The sequence below is a fragment of the Trachinotus anak genome, unplaced genomic scaffold (assembly GCF_046630095.1).
Source record: "Trachinotus anak isolate AG129_WGS33_773 ecotype Australia unplaced genomic scaffold, CSIRO_AGI_Tana_v1 ptg000019l, whole genome shotgun sequence".
Classification (NCBI taxonomy): domain Eukaryota; kingdom Metazoa; phylum Chordata; class Actinopteri; order Carangiformes; family Carangidae; genus Trachinotus; species Trachinotus anak.
The window spans coordinates 16,699,128-16,719,596 of NW_027273870.1; the positions used below are offsets into that span (position 1 = coordinate 16,699,128).

The following is a 20,469-nucleotide window of genomic DNA, read 5'->3' on the forward strand; positions in this document are numbered from 1 at the left end:
CAGTAGTATACTTCTACTTTTGATACTTTAAGTATATTGTTGCTTATACCTCTGTATTTTTACACAAGTAGAATTTGGAATGCAGGACTTGTAACATATCGTTTTAACGTTGTGGTATTGTTACATTTACTTGTAAAGGTAAGGGATCTAAGTACTTCCTCAACTGCTACTGCGGCGCACTACATTCACACATGAAAAAAAATTGTTGTCCCAATGTTATCTCAAAATTACGAGAAAAGATTTTGCCCCTTAGAATCTCTTGATTATTACTATCTCATAAGTATGAGGGGGAAAAAAGTCCAGGGTCAAGGGTGAGCTGCACTGCAGGTTGGTTGCTTCCGCAATCCATGATAATTGTACCGTGGTCAAGGCTTGTCACACACACTTCAGCCTTAGAGGTAGGAAGCCCAACCCCGCCTTCAGACAGAAGCACATGAAGTGGACCCTGGGCCTGCACACAGAGGAGACAGACAGGGAATGAGAATCCCTATTCACTTAAATACAAACAGCCACACAAACACCAGAACTTACAGCTCTTTAAGTAGATAAGAAGAGATGTTCATTCACCCATTCATTTTGCATTCAAACGACCCCACAGAGAACACCAAGAATAAACTGTCCAAGAATATATTCTATATATTCTATATATCTCATAATTATGAGACTAGGAATTGGAACACTTCAGAACATGCCTGTTAATTATCAGGTTTTTACGTTTTCTTCAGTATCAAAGTTACTCACTGACATTTGTCAGTACATACAATGGTACACAGCAAAAGGGAACAGCTAATAGCTAATTCGGCATCTTTCAATTTCCAAAATGCAAACAAATAGGTTCATCTTAATCACCTATTCCAGGGCAACACTGTGTCATACCAAGGAGAAAATAAAAGGAAGGTAACGTCAGGTAACGCCACAATGCAATGTAAAGAAGTGAGTCATATTTATGAAAAACAGGTGAAAAAAATGTTTTTCTTTTGTGATTGCTACGTGCTGTCTTCCACCGGCTGATAGACGTCGCCGTCATGCTGTGTTCACGGACGCCGGTAAACTCGGGAACTTCTGAGTGGGATTCATCCGAGTTCCGATAAACGTGCCTTCACATGATCATGGATGCCAACAGAAACATGATCACATCAATAGCCGCTCATGATAATATGAAAGAAGCTCGGGTAGGCTAGTGGGTTAATATTAATTATTACAAATGTCTTTGCAAAAACTTCATTCATGTATTAAGAACGTAAATATATCACAAAAGTGTAAACAGCGTTTGTATTATTAGCCCTAATAGTCACGACGGAGGACGCAATGAATGTAGTTGTTATGATATCAAGTTTGGTTAATTTCCGCAGGGGTGTCCGCGCAAACACCCAACCTGTTCATGCGGTGAAACAATTTTTCGAGCTGGGAGGTGTAATTTCTTACTTTCCGATGTGTCGTGAGTGCAGCATCAGTATGATATGTTCTGCGGGGCCTGCCGTACCCCTAGCGGCCGGCTGAGGTGCGACTGCTGCGCTGCCGCGGCAAACCGTCCAAGCAGCTTCCTGTCGTGTTTAGACAGAGGGAGAGAGAGGGGGAAGGACGGAGAATGGCGACTGTGCAGTGCCCAAGGTGCATGGTAGAAAGGAAAGGTTTTCGGCGGGAACTCGATTCTTGGCGACACAAACTGATACACTGCGTTGGTATGATCTATGTGCAGCTTCATATTTTGTAAAAGATCAACGGGGTTCAAAGTGATTTCTCCCGGCATCGGAGCGATCGCTAACACGAGCTATGTTGGATTGCTAGCTAATGCTAGCTAACTGTTAGCTACCTAATAGCTTGGCACCGTAGGTGGCCAGCATCAGCGGTTAAGTTAAGCTGGCAGGCTAATATTTACCAGCTGGCTAGCTGTACGAGTTGGCTCCTTTTCTTTGTCCCCCTGAGCTAGCTAGCTGCTCGCCGGTCCTAGCTCTGTCAGATCATGTTATATGACTGAGAGGATACATGCAGGATTAAGGCGTATCGTATAATTTGTAGCTAACTGATGGTTAACGTCGTCAGCTAGATTTGTTTGTTGACAGATAAGGTTGCTATGCTAATGCCTTGCTAAATTGCTATGCTAACATGATAGCTGTCGGTGTTACTTGGGGGAGGGGATTGGGATTGTTGCTACGATAGGGAAGCTAATGTCAGTGCAATATGAGAAAAGCAAACACCTCAGCGGTCTCGGGTAACGGATTTCCACGTATCGTTTGCTATTTTGAACACTGTTTTACGCTGCATGAGCCGGTTACGTTAGGCTAGCTCATCCGAAGTCAACTGGATTTCTTCTTGTTTATAAGGTTTAGTCACAGTGACAACAAAATCGGAATATACGCAAACAGAAAGAGCGTTAATGTCGACTTACCTGCTTTTCACGAGCGATATTTATTGTTTGTGTTGTTCGCTTTGTGATTCTCGGTATTTAGCATTGCAGGTGTTAAGTGTCTACAGGAGTTGACCGCTCGCTGTAACAGTGCACTTGTGTGTCAAAATATGTTGTTGCTTTTGAACTGGTTGAGTTTGGCTCCATTAAAAAAAAAAAAAAAAAAAAAAAAAAAAAAAAAAAATGGTGGAACATACTGAACCCAAATGTCCAGCACTGGAAGCATGCATATCGTGTTAATATCATTATCATAAGGATTGTCTCTCTTTTTTGTCTTGCAGGGTTTGAAAGCATCCTGGAGGGAATCTATGGCCCGATGCTGATGAGAGACCTCAATGTATTTGATGGTGGGTTTTTTTTTTGTGTGTACATTAAAACAGTCTCGAGTACTTTGTGTAATCATAGATGTATTGTTTATTTATTTATTTACTTTATCTATTACCCAAAAACTATGAAACGAACAAAACCAACCATTCATTAGTGGCTTCTCAAGACCTTCTGACATGTCCACCCTGTCTGTAGCACTCGGACCCGAGCACATTTGTTGTTATGGTGTGACTCTTAAAAATATATATATATATATATAAATTCAACGCCTTATTTTCCAAATAGAGCACTGAAGTGCCGCTGCTGCTTCAGAATCTCATGAAATGTCCTAATGCCGGATGTAGAAAACATTCATTTGCAGCTGCTCATCTTAGCTGATGCTTAGCGTCGCCTTCGGGCGTTAAAATGATAATCGTCGCCAGTGGTGCCTCATATCGGCTGTCACTAATTAATGTTAATTCTGTCAGCAACTTGATGTCAGGCCTAAATTAGTCAGTTTGTTGGCTCACTACACGCCGCTGTTAGCGCTTGTCAGTGATAGTTTGTAAGTGAGGTAGGTCCACTCTGTGACATCACTGTACAACTGAACTGAGTGTTTCTTCAATTTATACAAACAGAGTGGGACGTCTTCTTACCCGTCCTATCACTGTCAGATGGGAGGAGCTTTCTCCCAACTGAACTTTCTTTCACATCATATAGGTAATTGAAGCTTATAGACTATATTTTTGAACCATGACCTTGAGTATTTGTTCAGTGTCAATATCATGATGACTGTCATAATTGAAATATTCATATTAATGATGTCATGCTAAATTAAATATTAAATGAATACACAAAGAAATTATTAAAAACCTAGTTTGTACTGAATACGTAATACATCAGTATTCAGTATTGTGCTTCAATCTGGGTTTCCTGACAGGGATCTAATGATACCCATGTACAGTTTTGAATTTGGACTCATAACTAAAAACATGTTAAAATATTCATATATGCCGCTACTCATTTGAAAAGTGTTGCATTTAATCTTTTTATATTTATCTTTATAATTGTAGGTAGATGATAATAAATGATAAAACTCTTTCCTGGAATGAAAACAAGGCAACTCGGGCTATTAGATAATATGATTGTAAAGATAGATAGTATATCTGACTCTACAGCAGTAACACCGACACAAGGGTTAAAAAGATTATCTGGTATGTATGCAACTAGAAATCTTCTTTAGATCTCAAGACACGCAACACCTCAAAGTCTCCTGTACCTCTACTATGTGCCTTGTATTTGTGGCTCTGTGACCCATTCCTGTCTTGCTAAGTCCTATAATCACATAACTTCATGTCACCCACCTCCTGAAAAATGCCCCCCATGGTAATGAAACTCAGACTCTACTCTGTACAGTGTGCTGACAGGCTCAAGATTAGTATTTCAGACTCAGAAGAATATCAACAATAAAGGAAATCTTCATAAAACATCTGCATTATATAAAACATGCAGCTATATATTGAAATATACAATTGAAATAAACAATCTTGCAGTCATTTAAGAAGGTAGCATAGTATCAAACTTACAAACACAGCCGATCAGAAGCAAGTAAAAACAGCACTAGTGCAAGGAAATAAATCAGTGGCACATTGGCTTCTAACTTCTCCTGATTACAGACAATGCATGAAACAAAAAGTAGTTTATTTGCAGATGCATATGCTTTATAGCATTGATGAAAATGCTGAACTTAAATGGATGCAACTGACTGATGCAAGAAGCATAAGATTAGTGTGATGATACAATTTAGAAACCACTACCACCTCTTGTCAAATTATGTATAGTGATCACAAAAGTAGGAAACTTGATCTTTGATGTACCCTAATTTATTAATACCTGGTTATGCGTTATTGTGTCCTTTAGACTGTGAACCCGAAGAGATCGATGACTGGTCACCAGAAGCAAGCTGCTCTCAGTGTTCATTCTGCAACCTTCCCCTCGACAAACTCAGTGTAAGACTTTGTCAAGATAATCCAGTCATAAAGTTTATTGTTGTTCTTGATGGTTGTAATAATTTTATTGTTTGATATAAGATATAGAATATTACACAATATACTATATTCATACTAGTAAAAACAGGAGAGTAACTTTTCTCATTTTATCCTTGTAGGATCAAGTACCTGCGGCCACGTCGCCCCTCTCCTCCCCCTCTGATTACTCTCCCTGTCAGGCTCCTAGCATCTCTGAGAGCAGCCAGTCAGCTCACAGGTTTCTCCAAGCTGTGTTTCACAAGAAAGGTGAGTCAGGCACAAACATGTCAACTTAAGACACACAAGACCTCGGGTCGTTATTGCAGAACTGTCAGCTTTCTCCTTGTGTTTATTCTATCTAAACAGAAAAATTTGCCCTAATATTAACAATAATCTAAATCAGTGTGTTTGAGAAACAGGAGAGGTCTGCTTTGATTTGCTTACCACTAGCACTTAGCACTAACTGTTTGCAGAGTTTCATGAGTGTATCCATAGATACATTTTCAAATACCATTGTCTGACATCGAGACTTTTTTGGCGGTTTCGGTTTAATGTGCTGAGGTTGTGTTAGATATCCCTCTGTGATGTTGCTACTCCCATACCACTGCAATCAAAGTGAAGTGAGTTACATTTGTGTTCATTTGTTCAGTCTTTTCACAAGCTATGCCCTGGTTAGGTGGGCTGGCAGTTTATCAAAGGACAATTTCTTCCAAGTAACTGATTGAATGAGTTCCTAAAGCGTAGTTGGGAGTCCTCAAGGGGTCTTTAAAATCATCCCAAAGTCTCCCCTGTAAAGTGATTTACTGTCAAACCGCTTCTGTGGTTGAATTATGAAAGTCAAAGTAAATAACTCAGGGACTCATCTTAGACCAGGTCAGTGCTAACTTCCAACCTTGCAACTCAACCATGTAGTTTACAAAGTTGGAGTGAACAACATAGATGAAATCCTGTATCACTGTACAACTGATTTGCAGTATTGACAGATAGTGTGATTTGATAAGAACAATCACATTTCTGGAAAACCAGTTGAGAAATGTATAAGGTGTGAAATAACCAAACAGGTATGTACAGTGTTTTTTGTTTGTCCAACAAAGTGCCAACCTAACAAATAAATGTATACCATCATATTTATGCAAGTGTTATGGAGAAAAATTATATGGTTTGTTCTCATCAGTCAGTTACATAATTTCCCACAGTGATCTAATACAAGGTGCGGTTACCATTACATATGCAATATTCAATTGTGTACTCTGTCAGAATGTGATGGTATAAATTGTCAAATTGCCCACTCCTATGTGGAATTAAGAAAATAAGATTTTAAAGAGGACTTTCTTACCGCCTAATATGTTGCCCAATAAGAGTTTCCTGTAATAAGGACATTTTGGAGACACGTCACTTTAGCTGCCAATGTGTTGAGACAATGGAGTTATTGCAAGATGACAAAAATCCTGTCTGTGATGACTCAAAATTTCTTAATACTGTAAGAATTGCAGAAATCGTGCTTGTTATGTTGTAAGTCAAATCCTCTCATTTAAGCTTCTCTCTGTATCTGTGCCTTCTTTGTTAGACGTGCCCCTGGGCTGTGATTCGAATATCCCTCTGATTGCCCAGGAGCTGATGAAAAAGATGATACATCAGTTTGCCATGGATTATGCATCTAAGTGTCAACTCCACACCAGTACACATGGTGTTACAACAAGGACCTCATCACCTTTGTCAGAAACAACAGACACCCCTCTGGACCTCACAGTGAGCCGAACCCAGGAGGAGAAAAAACCAGGTAGGGAAAGCATTGAAAACATTGTCAATTCAAAGCTGATAAATATTTCCAGCTTCTAGAGTTTCAAGACTATAACATTGACATTGCCCTGAATGTACCAGAGCAATGTGATTTAATTCCTTAACAAAGTTAAAATAAATATTTTCTGTGACAGATGGGGTGCTTGACCTCTCAAACAGGAACTCTGCCTGCTCAGCAACTTCATCATCATCATCATCATCATCTAATCAAGCCTCCGGGTAAGTGTTTTGTTATTCTTGAATTGCTTCTGTCAATAACATTCAGTGGCCTTTGTCCTTGTGGTATAATGCACAAGGAAGCCCTATCATTACAATTAGTTAAAACTGGGGGTTATTAATAAATTCAGTTGTAAATTAACATAATGTAGGCATTTTTGTTCAAACCAACTATGACTAAAATGTTATTTTGCATTAGTTAAATAACATGGCAAGGTTTGATGGTTAGCATCAATATAATGCAGTGTTATTGTCATTTTTACCCGTGCACACCTCTGGCCTGAATCATGTGCATACTCCTTTGTTTGAAAGTGCTTTGGGTCAGTTCATTGTTAGTCATTGTAAAGAGTTAGCTTGTGTGTGGTTTTTGGTTCTATGGGGTTGACTCTTTTATCTCTTGAGCGGTAACGTCACAGCAATGGCACCGTATTATAACATTTGCCAACAGCTCAGGATTGTACAATGAGGAGAACATTGCATTACCTCACAACGATTTTACCTCCTTTTTTTTTTTTTTTTTTTTTTTTTTTTTTATAACTGATCCAGTTATGATGAGTTTGATTATTCAACCTTCGAGCATGTAGGACTCTCACTGAAGGATATCACAAAACTACAGGGGTTGTATGTGAGCGCCAAAGTAACCCCAGCCATTCACAGACTGTCCCACCTGGACGTGAAGAGGCTTTGCCACGCACAAAGAATGTGTGTGCGTGACAGACACGCAGCAGCAGTGTGTGTGAGGGCCCAGAAACAGACTGAAAACAGACAGACATGAAACTTAAGAGTCGCAGTGATGTTACCAACACAAGGCATAAAGGAGTGGACCCCTCGCTCTGCACCCCCCCTGTCCCCTATGCCAAAATCAAACCCCCTCCATCACCTCCATCCTGACCCTGCTGTTTGGTCCTCCCATTCCTAGGAGGCAGCGCAGGCAGAGGGAGGAGTACATTGAAAGGAGCTGGGAGCTGTCTGAGGGGTTGCTGTCCAAGGCCTTGAAGGATATACGTTCAGGAAGGTTGCAGGAGCAGCGGGCCGCATTGCTTTATGGAATACCTCTTCACACCCTGAGGCAAGGCCTGGAGGGCTGTGCTGAGGGAAGGCTTGGGATGCTGCCCCAGCTTGCATCAGGAAGCAGGGATTTCAGGGATGAAGTGACATCACACAGTGTGATGTCATCGATGCTGGGTGGTGAAGCCCGTCTTGTTCTGCAGAAGGTAGCGGCGTGGGCAGAGCGGGCAGAAATCGGAGGAGCTGCAGAGGAGAATGGAGACTTAAATTTCCCTTCATCCTCTCTTACATTTTATCAGCCACGTAGTCTACAGAAATCCCTCCCCCACTCATTTCCCCAACTCAGGGATGCTCTCCAGCCCCCACCAAGCCCCACTCCCAGCCTGGACCCACCCACACCCCTGCGTATTCCTCAGGTCCGTTCCGTGTCTGACCATAACAGGTCAATCCCAGCTGAGAATTGCAGTGTGGCTGAAAATCTACACCAACGTACCTCATCAACAGAGGGTATTGCCTGTTCATCGACAGCTGCTGCCAGACCTTCATCTGTTTTCAAGCTCAGAACTCCTTTCTTAGCTCACGGCTGTCCAGGCAGTGCTAACGAGTCACCTCATCACCTGGGACCACGCGGGTCCTCGCTGGATGATTCAGAAGAGGTGGCAGGCAGCCGGGATAAAGACAAACAACCGAGAAAGAAACGTGGGAGATACCGCCAGTACGACCACGTACTGATGGAGGAGGCCATCACTATGGTGATGGCAGGTCGCATGAGCGTTTCCAAGGCCCAGGGAGTTTATGGCGTGCCCCATAGCACACTGGAATATAAAGTCAAGGAGCGTACTGGAACACTGAAGAACCCACCCAAGAAGAAATCTGCCAACCATAGTTCATCCAATTCCAACTCGTCTGGTTCTGGTACCATGACTGGTTCAACAAACTCAGGGACTCTTGCCTCAGCTGCTGACACAAAGAGGTTCTAGACCATGAAACGCCTCTGGAACTCCTCAACACTTGAACTCAACACCTCTCACAAAACACACGTTTTCTGAAGACACTTGTTAAAACACAACACATGCCTTTACAAGATATACGGATATTTATATTCAGGTCTTTTGACAATGTGTCTGTAATGTGATAGTCATACTTTTAGCTGTATTTCTCCAGCTTCGTCCTGGGCTTTAATTAAAGCAGCTATGAGGTGCGGCATTTTTCAAGCAGCAGTGGTGCTCATTGCAGCGTTTGTTCACATGAGCTGCTAAACTCAACAAACTCCTTCAGCAGCTGTAGCTTCAGTTTTTTTTCACAAAGGCTAAAAGATCTTAAAAGGAAATGGCTTGGATTATATTATCTGTTTACTGTTATCAACTAATGCCATAAAAAGTCAAAAACTAAAAATGAATTTTGTCCTACAACAGGTATTATTTGTGAGGCCAAAGCCTGATATATTGAAATTCTCAGCAGCCCTGTGTGGCAAGTGTGCACACTGTATTAAAGAAGTGTCATTTTGACTTTCATCAGGCACAACTGAAACTAGATTTTGTGTTTTTCAGTTTCAACTCAATTCAATTTCAATTGATCTCATTCTTGAAATGCAAATCTTATGGGTGAGAGAATTTTTATATATAGCAGTTTTTGGATGATAGTGGACTTGTATGGGACGGAGGTGTAAACTGAATCATTATGGCTAAAAAGACCATACTTGAAAAGTCAACTGACAAAAAATAATCAGCCACAATTAATCATTCATGTTATTTATATATATATATATATATATATATATATATATATATATATATATATATGAACAGGCACATGTTTGACTTATGTGATGATGAACTGAATATCTTTAGATTTTTTTTTTTTGTTATTCTGAAAACACTAGCACTTTGAAGCCATAATTTTTAATTTCCAGGATAGTACACAGGGCATTTTTTAAAAAACATTTTTAGATGTTTTATAGACCAAACGATTAATCAAGTGAGTACCTAATTATGAATATAATAGTTGCAGCCCTACGTGTAAGGATAAATAATTTGTTGGCGTTGGTCTCATCAGGGGATTTGTTGGTAATAACAGGATAAAATGACACCAACATTATTCTTTAAAGATCTCCAGGAAGTCCTTTACTTTGCTTCTATGTTTATATGATTTTTTTTCTTCAAGGAGAAAAACTGATAATGATTGTTGTACACCAGATTGCCCAGGACCAAGTACGAGAAACACAGTTGTGGACCTCTTAAAGCTCAGAAATAAAGTGTGACTCTCATATTTGCTATCTGTTAGGTTATTAGGTTATTCAGGTTTGATTCAATTCTTAAAGCTCCTTGTTAATGGAGCGATGATGATTGTGATTTGCAACTTTCTATCTCTCCCTGGGTATCTTACCTGGGCTATGGAAGTGACTTAGAGCCATTGTAACAGATTAAAAACTCATTACAGTTGTTAGAGACCTCTACAAACAGGGAGATTGTACAGTATACACTGCTGTGGTGGCTACATCTTCATTATGAGTTTCTGTTGAAGAGATTAGCTTATGAAAGCCATTTTCTGTCCACAGTTTTCTGCTCTATTTGTGCAAGCTAGTCTGGACATTGTATTGAGTGTAGTTGGAATGCAAATGTGCAGCATGTTTTTAAATGTGCACTGATAAGCTTGGGAAATGTATGTTACTGTGTATGTGTACTGTTTGTGAAAGATATTGTTTTATTATGACAGATATTTACTAATTCTGCTGTAGCTGTATTACTGTAAACCTCATACATGACTGCTGCTTGAAACTTAACTTTACGGGGCCGTTTCCCTGGCACAAAGAAGTGTAGCTACAACGAAAGACCTAATTTCAACAAATGCAATTCCAAGGTGACATGCATTGTAATGTGTGAAGCCTAAATGAAAGATTTAGTTTAGTGGATCGATAGGGTTAATTGTTATTGATGGTGGATTGTGTAGACTCCTGGAGGTTGGTGAAAAGCTGGCAGTGTATCAATGAGTTGATTCAGAGCATGGCTCGCAGGCTTCTTTGTCTTTGTTTAGGGAAATGCTAAATATTGCGCCTACACTCATGCCTGCCTCTGAGATGGTCCTGTATCCATTAACAGTGCTACTACCAAAGCAGCAGTTCAGGGTTACCCACACAAAGCTGCTTCAATTTGTTTTGCTGTGATGTCAGCCTGCCTCTGTCTCTCTCTTTCTCTAACCTCGTTGCCACATATACCTCTGAACTTTATCTGCCTATGGCCCAGTGTCAGGTTTCACATCAAAGCCTCTGTGTTATGATACTGAATATGCTGGGGTATGAGCTCTTATTAGCTTAGGGAGGCTTATGAGCTCTTTATCTCTCAAGGAAAAACACCCAAGTGTAAATTTATTGCCATCAACAACACCTAAACTTAAAATTATTATATAGTCGGTCAGCCATTTGGTGGTGTATGAAATGATTTTTAAAAAAAATTGTCTTAAAAATGGTTTAAATTCTGCCCTGTGGCATTTACAGGTGATCTACCATGTTCTTAGCCAAGTATTTATCCTGTTGTTTTGTATGTGTTATTTGTAATTGTAAAGCTAATTGTAATGCAGTTTTATTTTTAAAGCTTTTTTTGGTCAGAGTGCTTGGCATTTCAACCTTTCAAACTCTGGCAATTATACAAATACTGATGTCTCCGCTCCTGAATGTCTCTGCTTGTGACAGTACACAGTGCCTGTGTCTGGGGCACCAGCATAGTGCAGCATGATGTCTACTCTGGGAATTATCTCCTATTTATCTCCAAGGGCCAGTTTGTAAACAAGCCTAAACCTCTTGAAAAATAGAAAACATAATTATTTCATTGCGTAAGTTAAATGGTTGTATATTCTGGGAACACACCTGGGCTTGTCTTCAAATTGAACTCGAGGCTTTTTTTTTTTTTTTTTTTTGGACTGAGCTGCTGGCAAATCTTTCAAATGACAAACATAAATCTGCTATTTATGCATCAATCAATTGCACTATGATTTATAAGAAGCATTTTTATTGTAGAAATCTGTTTTGTGTTGTTGCTGCATACTTATTTATTGATTGTGCTTCAGAACTGTAATTTTACTAGTTTGATTGTTGTAGTTCCTGATTTGTAATGAGGCACTTTGATGCAATGTGAAATGTGTATTGCTACAACTGCATGAACGCTTTTAAATGTTAGTTGATATAATTTATTTTGTCCTAAAATAACACCCCTGCGTATTGTGGTTGTTTGGTGCTTACGTTAAGACTTATTTAAGTGATTAAAAAAATTTATTGTGGTTATCATACAAAATTCAACAGTAACACTACAAAATATAACACTTTTTACTGCATCTGGCCATGTAGAACCTTGACAAGGTTTGGACACATACATTACTTAAATAGTTGAAAATACTATCCAATATGAATTACTTCCAAAATTTGAATGTTATTTGTTATTTAAGGTTACTAAAATCAGTGACTCACTTTTACAGAGAAATGTATCACTCACAAGACCTGATATAACTGTTGATTTGAGCATTAGACGGGTTTTTGAGCTGTCAATTTGTTGGTGAAAGTGCTGTTGAAAAGAACATTTTGGTTTGAGCGTTTCTACAATCATTCCTTCTGCTTTTAGCAGAATGTTATCATTTGCCTTCAGCAACTCATCAATAAAACAGTTCTCTAATCAGTTACCTGTCATCTTTGTACTGATATAATGGTTTGTTTCAGGGTCTTGCAGATTAACAGTTTACTAGAACAGTTGTTCCTTCTTGATGACTTGACAAAACCTGACAATGACAATCCTGGCTAGAAAATGACCAATAACTCTTATTTGGCCATCCCAAAACTTTCTCATCTTGTTCAGAGCACACTTGCACAAAGGTTTCTGATTTTTTTTTTTTTCTTTTTTCTTTTTCTAAATCAGTTGTCGGATGGATTTCATTAACAGTTAGTGTCATTTTTTTTTTAGCAGATGACAACTATCTTGTCTGAATCCTCTTTTGTGGTTAGCTTATATCTTACTACATAGTATTGATATTCTGATTAGGCGAGTAAATATAGACAATGCAGTCACCTGCAGTTGGCATATGCTGCAGGTGACTGCAGATCAGATGAGGCAGGTTTTGTTGTTTGCCTCATTAAACAGACCCCAGTGTTACAAAATATTCACATATGGATGAAGTGGAACTCAAACACCAGTATGAAAGGATTAACACAATTTAATGTTTTTTGTAGTTATGATTAAAACATGCTCAGATTTGGTTGTTACTGTGTCAGTACTTGACACTGACTCAGCTATGAATAAAACCTCCTAACTCTAATCTTTGCATTTTTGCCTCTAGCTCCCTACTGCCATCATTTACACATGAACTGGGAGACCTGGGACAGCGAGGGAATAAATGTCATCAGAGCTCTGTGTTGGATACTATTCTCAGCTCACTCTGCCCAGCACACCGTTCTTTACTCTACCAGGTCCTGAAGCTGGCACACCAAGAAAAATTGCTGTCTTTGCTTAACCATAAACCTGCAGGTCAAACTCAATCTTACTGCTGTCACTGTGGTGTAAACCCACAGGATAATGCTAACCTTCATGCAGTCGAACTTAGTGAATGTAAAGCCCATAACAGCAACTCATACTACCCTTTAATGGATTGTGATCATCAAGGTCATGGCAGCACAATGTACCATCCACGAGACTCCAAGTCCAATTGTACCATCCATCTCTGCCCTTTAAAAGACTGTAAAAGTGAAGGTTCTCTGGGTTCAAGCTACTGCTGTGTGCAGAGGTTCAGGATGGAAACCTACACTGTCCTGTGCCCCAAGAGGCTGCACTGCGCTTCCTGCCAAAGCCTGACTTTAGGTCGTATCAACAACACGGTGTGTTCATTTGCATCCTCTCCTCCATTATCCAAATCCCCTTCACTGTGCACTCCCCCCTCTAGTTTATGCCCTTCCTCATTGATCTGCTGTAATCAACACACTCCCCACTCTTGTCCCTGTTATTCAAACCATGCCTGTCTGATTCAGGTCAAGAACACAATAGACAGAGGGGTTGTAGAAGGGGATCCTCCTTGTCCTGTCCTGAAGAGAGAGCAGAGCCCCTCTCCTCCCCCCCTTTCTCCTATCCCTTCAGACATCAGTAAGAAAACTGATGAAAAGCCACCCTCTCTCCTTCACCATAGACAAGATGAGGAAACTGACCTAATTGTTAAAAATGGTTTTGTGAATGCAAGCCACCATAAAGAAGACATGGGTACAACTACAGAAGAGGAGCTACATTGCAGGACCCCAAGAAGTAGTCAGGCTGAGCAGAACCCAAGTGGGACTTTGCTGCAGGATGTTGTGAATCGCTTCAGTGAGAAACTGGAAACAATCAAACCTCTAGAGAAGGACCCACCTCCAGTTTCCACAGCCCTTAATGTTTCTGAAAAGGAGCATCTGCTGTCTCCCTCAACCAGTCAGAACCTGCAGTGTAATGCTGATGCCCACCTGACCGAAATCATCACCAAAGTGCTTCACAAAGACAATGGTAGTGACTACAATCTGAGTGAGCTGTTCAATCGCCATGATAGCAAAGAGCCCAAGTCACCTAATACCCGTGCCCGACGTCGCCAGGAAGTCCTTGCTGCTATAGCAACATCTGCTGATGACTCCTCAACTAGAAGGCATACCTTACAAATCAAACGGGAGTTTGCCATGCTTGACCAGTCCTGCAGTAGGAGGAAGGTGTCACCAGCAAAGAGGGCAAGATTGGTAGATGGAAATGTTACTGTAACTACATCATGCACTTCATCAGACTCAAACCTAGTCAAAGAAGAGTCTAAAAGAGAAATGGAGGTAGGTGTAAAACCTGTAGTTGGGCAGGGACCACTGAACATGCTGTCTGCAGAAAGTGACAGAGATAAAGTAAAAGATGAGATACAGACAGTTATAGTAACAGGGGATATTCAGATCCTTAAAACAGAGGAGAAAGAGAGGGAAATATCCTGTGAAGGAAAAGATCTTAGTCTCTCAAGCACTGAAATGCCCACCCCCGAGCTGCAGAGCAACTACGGCAAACACGGCTCAAAAGGTCACAGTTCACAAACACAGGTAATGACAGTGACTGCAACCTCAGCAAAACAGCGTGGCAGGCCCTGTAAAGAAGATAAGGTAACCAATACTGGAAGTGAAATGAATCATGAGGAAGCCCAATCAGGTCAAAGCTCTGACAGTGACAATAGACCAGGTAAAGGTAAAGACTCCAACAGACCTTTTAGAGATGGGCAGAAATATCTATCAAACCACTCCAAGGAGGCAAGGAAATCCAGGAGAAACATAGTCCCTCCACAGCGGTTCTCTTCCTATGTAACAGAGCCCAGGAAGATGTTCTTTGTTGCATGTTTCTCTGATAGCATCTTTAACCAGAAAGCACGAAAGGACAAGGATTCAACATCTAGCTCATTGGATGCCTTATCGAGAGATCCAGATGCTAAGGACACCCAGCTTGAATCAAGAAATGAAGCCCCTCTGTCCTCACCTGAGGACACAGGGAAGCTTGCCTTTGAACATCCACACATAGAACAATTTAGACCATCTTACACAGAGTCAAAAACCGTGGCTGCCAAAGAGCAGACTCCTGCAAAATACAGCTCAGACATTAGGACAGATTATAGTGACTGTGCTGCCAAGCCTTTTGGAAGGCTACGATCATCTCCAAAAAGACTTCAGGTCTCAAAGGCAGCTTCAAAAATGCCCAAAAACTCATCAAATAGGGATGTCACCATTAAGCCTGCTCCCTGTGTTGAGAAACCTCCCAACTCCCATGTCCAGTACACTAGTCCAATTAAGCTCATGTTTGTATCACCAGTAAAGGATAAGGAAGGAGTCAGATACAGTCTCAAGTCAGCAGGCTCTGGTTCTAGCACACAGGCAGACGAATCTTTTGACCCATGTGAAGTGTCTTCATGGTCAGGGACATCTGAGAAACACAAAAGCCCGAGCACCCAGTCTCCTACTTCAAAAGTAAAATCTCTTTCTTCACTGAAGGCTGCTACCTCACCTGAAAGTTCTGCTTGTTCACCAACCAAGTCAGCCTCTTCACCAGCCAAGTCACTCTCTTCACCAGCCAAGTCTGCCTCCTCAACACCCAAGTCAGCTTCCTCTCCAAGCAAGTCATCTTCTTCACCAGCCAAGTCTGCCTCCTCAACACATAAGTCAGCTTCTTCGCCAAGCAAGTCACCTTCTTCGCCAGCCAAGTCTGCCTCCTCAACACATAAGTCAGCTTCTTCACCAGGCAAGTCAGCTTCTTCACCAGGCAAGTCAGCTTCCTCGCCAGGCAAGTCTGCTTCTCCATTTTCCAAGTCTGCCTCCTCACCCAAGTCAGTTTCCTCATCACCTAAAATAGGTTCCAGAAGATCAGGTGAAGGTAGTCCAACTAAGCGTGTAGCTGGAACTGAGAGCCAGAGGTCACCATGTGACTTATCTTTTCATGAATCCACTCCTCCAAAAAGGCGTCCGGGCCGGCCAAAAAAGATGGGACCACAGCTGGAGCAAAAAGAGAAGAGGCCAATTGGTCGACCACGGAAGCAGAAAGCTGTAGATTCAGTAATTGGGGCAAAAACAGCAAGTGGAAAAGGTGATTTAGCATCTGACACTGAGGAGAATGTAAACAAGAACCTCAAAATAACAGTTGTGTATGGCCGTTCTAGGAGAAACAAACGAATGGTGTCTGAGGGCTTTGACCAGCTACAAACAGAATTCCATGATGCTTGGCAAGCAGTGGGCCTTAAAAGTGATTTGGGCATTTTAATGCACAACTCTAAGACCAGCTCAGGTAATATCGAAACTGCCACAACAGAATTGTCAGAGGAGTTCAGTTTTGTCAGCCCCGTGAAAGAGTCTGCCCCTCAATCTAGCAGTAACATCAAATGTCTGAAGCGGGAGGATTTTGTACCCTCAAGGAAACCAGGTAGACCTGCAAAAGTTAAAATCTCTGGAATCTCAGTCACAGTAACCACAGTGTCTCCTCGGCAACGCAAAATTCAGATTAACAAAGATACTCGGCAGTCTCCTGAAACACTAATTCATAAGCAAGTACTGCCAGAATTCAAATCTGCCAAAGAGCCCTGGACAATCAGTCATCTGTCAACAAACAAAAGCAGTCAAATTGAGAAAGGGATAGAAACTAAGGCTGAAGGTAAAGACAAACTCCCCAATCAGGCTTTAGCAGTGCGTCACTCAATGAGAGTGAGAAAGCCCTCAATCCACTTTCTGCATGCCGTTGCTACCTCCACCTCTAGATCATACAGCCACAGTAATGCTCTGCTACGGCGCTCTAAACAACTTCTGCTAAATAAGGCCAATAATGAAAGGAAAAAGGAGGAGCAACAAAGTAGTGTAGAATCTTCTGGGGGGAAAAGACAGCTATTTGGACAAGACAAGAGGAAGAACACCTCTCAGGACCTCAGCAGAGTGGCAGGGGTATCTGTAGACTCCATCTTTACCCCAAAAGAGACACTAAGATGGTGGGCAGCATCAGCTGAGGAAAAAACAATGAATCAGGAGCTTGCCAGGCGAATACGACTGATCTCTGACACCTGGGTTTCAGACACTGTGGAGACCCATGAAAAAGAAATGACCTTTAACTCTAAATTAAGCACTAAAGGAAACTATTCATTTACCAGAAAGCCAAAACATTCCTCTGTGGTTCGAACACTGTTTGATTGTTCTCCTAACAAACCAAGGTCCTGTAGCATGCAGCAGCTCTGTTCCTGGTTTATGCAGACCACAGAGACACAGTCTCTGGCTATTGTCAAGAAGGCAAGCTCCCGTAATCCTTATGAACTTAGGCACTTCCCTCGTTCTGTCAATAAAAAAAGTGTTTGCCACAGTCCTCAGGCAGAGCGACTTCGCAAACATATTAAGAAGTTTGCCAAAACTGTGCCAAAAAGTCCTTTACAGCATCAACAGGCTCAAAGAAGATTGAGCAAGAGGAATAAGGCACCTCTACCAACACACAATATCAGGCGACAACTTTTCACTCCCAGGTTTACAACAAGCAGGCGCAACCAAGGAGTCCAATGGAAGAGAAGCAGAGCATTTAGAAAATACCAGGCTACTCTTTTTAGAGCAAGGACAAGGTTCCTAACCCAGAAAGAAAGGGAGAGGTGGCACAAGAGACAGAGGAATAAGAAAAACATAAAAGTAGCTACAAGTTCTTCAAATGGACATGCAACTGGACTACAACCAAAACGTAAAGCATTACACAGATCAGAAAAAGATCAATTATCTGACTGTTTGGAGAACAGTTCTGCTACCAGTTCTGTTGACCAAACTCAGGAGCCTGTGGATTTACCCAAAGAGCAGAACCTCTGCTCAAAAGCCTGGAGCCCTGAGACACTGAAGGAGTGCCGGGTGTTTCTGAGGAAGATCAACTCTCCAGACAATGAATCAACTGAGGAAGAGTGGGACTCCTGTACTGTGACACTGGATGATGGGTCACCCTCTGCATACCTATTTGCAGGAAGGGAGAGAGAAGTGGTAGGAGTTGTTAAAGCTGTGAAAACTGAAAGAAAGAGGAGCATGAATAGGAGGACTACCTCCAGAGAGCTGGCAGGTTCTGCACCTAAATCAGTCCAGGAGCAGAATGAGATGCCGGTGGGGAGGCAGAAAGGCAAATACAAAAGTCCGGGGGTTGTGTCTACTGAACCACCACAACCACCACCAGCGAAAATGTTGAGACAATCGCGAATGAGGGGTCTGACCGGGCCAAGATGGTGTGACTTTGTTCTTGGTAACTATCTTGCTTTTTTATTGAAAATCATTAAAGACATTGACATTTATCAAGCTTCAGTTTCAAATCACCATAAAGTCAACTTATGCTTTCTTTTCTGACAGAGAATTAAATGAAGCATGAAGCCTCCTCCTTCCTGGGAAAGGGACTGTGGTTTAACGTGGTGCCTTTGGACATTGAGCTGACCACGTGGACTGACCATCCCACTATGGTTCAGTCTTACACTCAGCAATTATGTAGCAGTCTAACTTAACAAAAGCTTGATGTTGCACTATTTTTATCCATGAATATGTATGTACAGAATGTTTTTTTTTTTCCCATTGTCAACTTGCCTTTGTCTTTCCTAGTGTGTTTAGTACATCCATCATTACCGAGTTTTTATGGGATAAGTGCTTATACAGTGAGCCTTGTCAGATTGGCTGTATTGGAAGGAAAGACTTGACTGCATAAAGACAGTGCCGCCACCCCCCTAATTTAATAATTTGTTTTGTGTTTTAGGATTGAAAAACTTGTATTTAAATTTAATGACATTCTCCAAGCCGAGCCTTGTTTGCTGCATCACTGTCGTTGTATTGCAAGCCAGTAGCCAAAAACATGCTTTGAATGAAGGAATCTTTTTACCTTTTCCATGATATGTGTATGGGTCCTCTCAGATCCTGTCCTGAACTAATTGGCCATCAATATGTACTAAAACCAAATATTTTATGCATTACTTCTTTTAAGATATTTGCAATTCTCAGCACCAAACCACAATTAGCACAATCGTATATGTTCTAAATGACCACATATTCAGTCCCAACAAGTCAGAAAATCCAGAGGTGTATGTGAAGTGGCATTATGCAGTTGTGGACTATTCAGATTCATTGTTTGGTTTGTGGAATCTGACTTGTTTTAACTCATCTATCTTTATGTGATCGTCTTGTTTTCACCCAAAGCATATACTGTATGTCATCAGTGTCAGATCTACTTGCACTATTCCATCTGAGATTATTAATCCCACTACACAGATTCCTCCCCCATATTTTGCACATCCCATGTCCCACTACCATCCCCTACTGTAAAACTAGAGAATTTATTTGGTGCAATACAAACCCAGAGGATTTATCAGTATGTAGTAATTATTTTATTGCTGACAGACGAATGGATGTACACAAGTACCAATGGCCTGGGATGTTACTTCAGTTGTTTCCATAGCCATGTAATGTGAGCTTAAAAGATATTGCTATAACAACTTTTTTTCCCACCTGCTTTACGCTCCTCAATGAAGCAGAAAATAACAGTTTTTTAAATGTTATAATAGCATTAATTTTTTTTTTTTTTTTTCATAAACATACTAGCGTTAATTACTGTTCAAATGCAGGTGGGAGATGTTTAGTTGTTAAGGTTTCCCTAGAGTTCCTTTTGTGTTTCTCAAGTTGCAGCAAGAGACGCCTACCTCCACTGGGGCTCAGCTAGGCCTACTGCTCTTTTGCTTATCGTGTGATAGACGAGGTCGGAGAGTTGATTGGTAAACACTAATCTTGGATCAATATCATGTTAGATTCAAGATGTCTGGCTGTAGGTCAAAACTTAAACCTGTAGTGTGTATTGTGTGCCTGACTACCCTTGTATGTATGTCACTATGGTTGCCATTTCAACAGGAGGGAGGTGGGGTGGCCCAGTATTGTGACAAATAACCCTCAGCCCTCTGTTGAAGAACCTGGTGCTAAACATCTGTTGTATATTTTCTTTATGATGTGTTTTTATACTGTCCATTACAGATGAAACAAACAGGTGTCTGTAATTGGAACAATAAAGAGTCTTTTGAAATTACTAGTGAGCAGTATGATTTATAGTAGACTATGAAATGAAAAAGCCACAATCCATAGTTTCCACTGGGGAGTATAGCATGCTCAGCGCTTTGATCTACAGGCCACTGTCTGTTTACCTTCAGCAGTGTAGTGCGTTCTTTTTT

At 41.0% G+C, this 20,469-nt stretch overlaps 1 protein-coding gene across 4 annotated transcripts; it reads left to right on the forward strand.

Annotated features, from left to right (window-relative positions):
• Positions 1-1,432: 1,432 nt before the first annotated feature.
• On the forward strand, positions 1,433-20,327 carry lcorl (ligand dependent nuclear receptor corepressor-like). Of its 4 annotated transcripts, none has more exons than XM_071503259.1 (8): positions 1,446-1,611; positions 2,689-2,754; positions 4,634-4,722; positions 4,881-5,007; positions 6,308-6,520; positions 6,675-6,759; positions 13,084-18,515; positions 18,620-20,327. In XM_071503259.1, exons 1-8 carry the CDS (start codon positions 1,461-1,463, stop codon positions 18,625-18,627), a joined length of 6,171 nt encoding a protein of 2,056 aa, XP_071359360.1. In that variant the 5' UTR covers positions 1,446-1,460; the 3' UTR covers positions 18,628-20,327. The 4 variants fall into 4 exon arrangements, with proteins under 4 accessions (XP_071359362.1, XP_071359360.1, XP_071359363.1 ...); XM_071503260.1 differs by having other exon boundaries at positions 1,520-1,682; XM_071503261.1 differs by lacking the exons at positions 13,084-18,515; positions 18,620-20,327 and adding an exon at positions 7,676-12,428 and having other exon boundaries at positions 1,433-1,611.
• The last annotated feature ends 142 nt before the right edge of the window (positions 20,328-20,469 follow it).

Bases quoted from the DNA above. Each gene is read 5' to 3' on its own strand.
- lcorl (XM_071503259.1), top strand. From the start codon at position 1,461: ATGTTCTGCGGGGCCTGCCGTACCCCTAGCGGCCGGCTGAGGTGCGAC. The intron at 5,008-6,307 runs GTGAGTCAGGCA...CTTCTTTGTTAG, and splicing joins AGCTGTGTTTCACAAGAAAG to ACGTGCCCCTGGGCTGTGAT. The intron at 6,521-6,674 runs GTAGGGAAAGCA...TTTCTGTGACAG, and splicing joins CCAGGAGGAGAAAAAACCAG to ATGGGGTGCTTGACCTCTCA.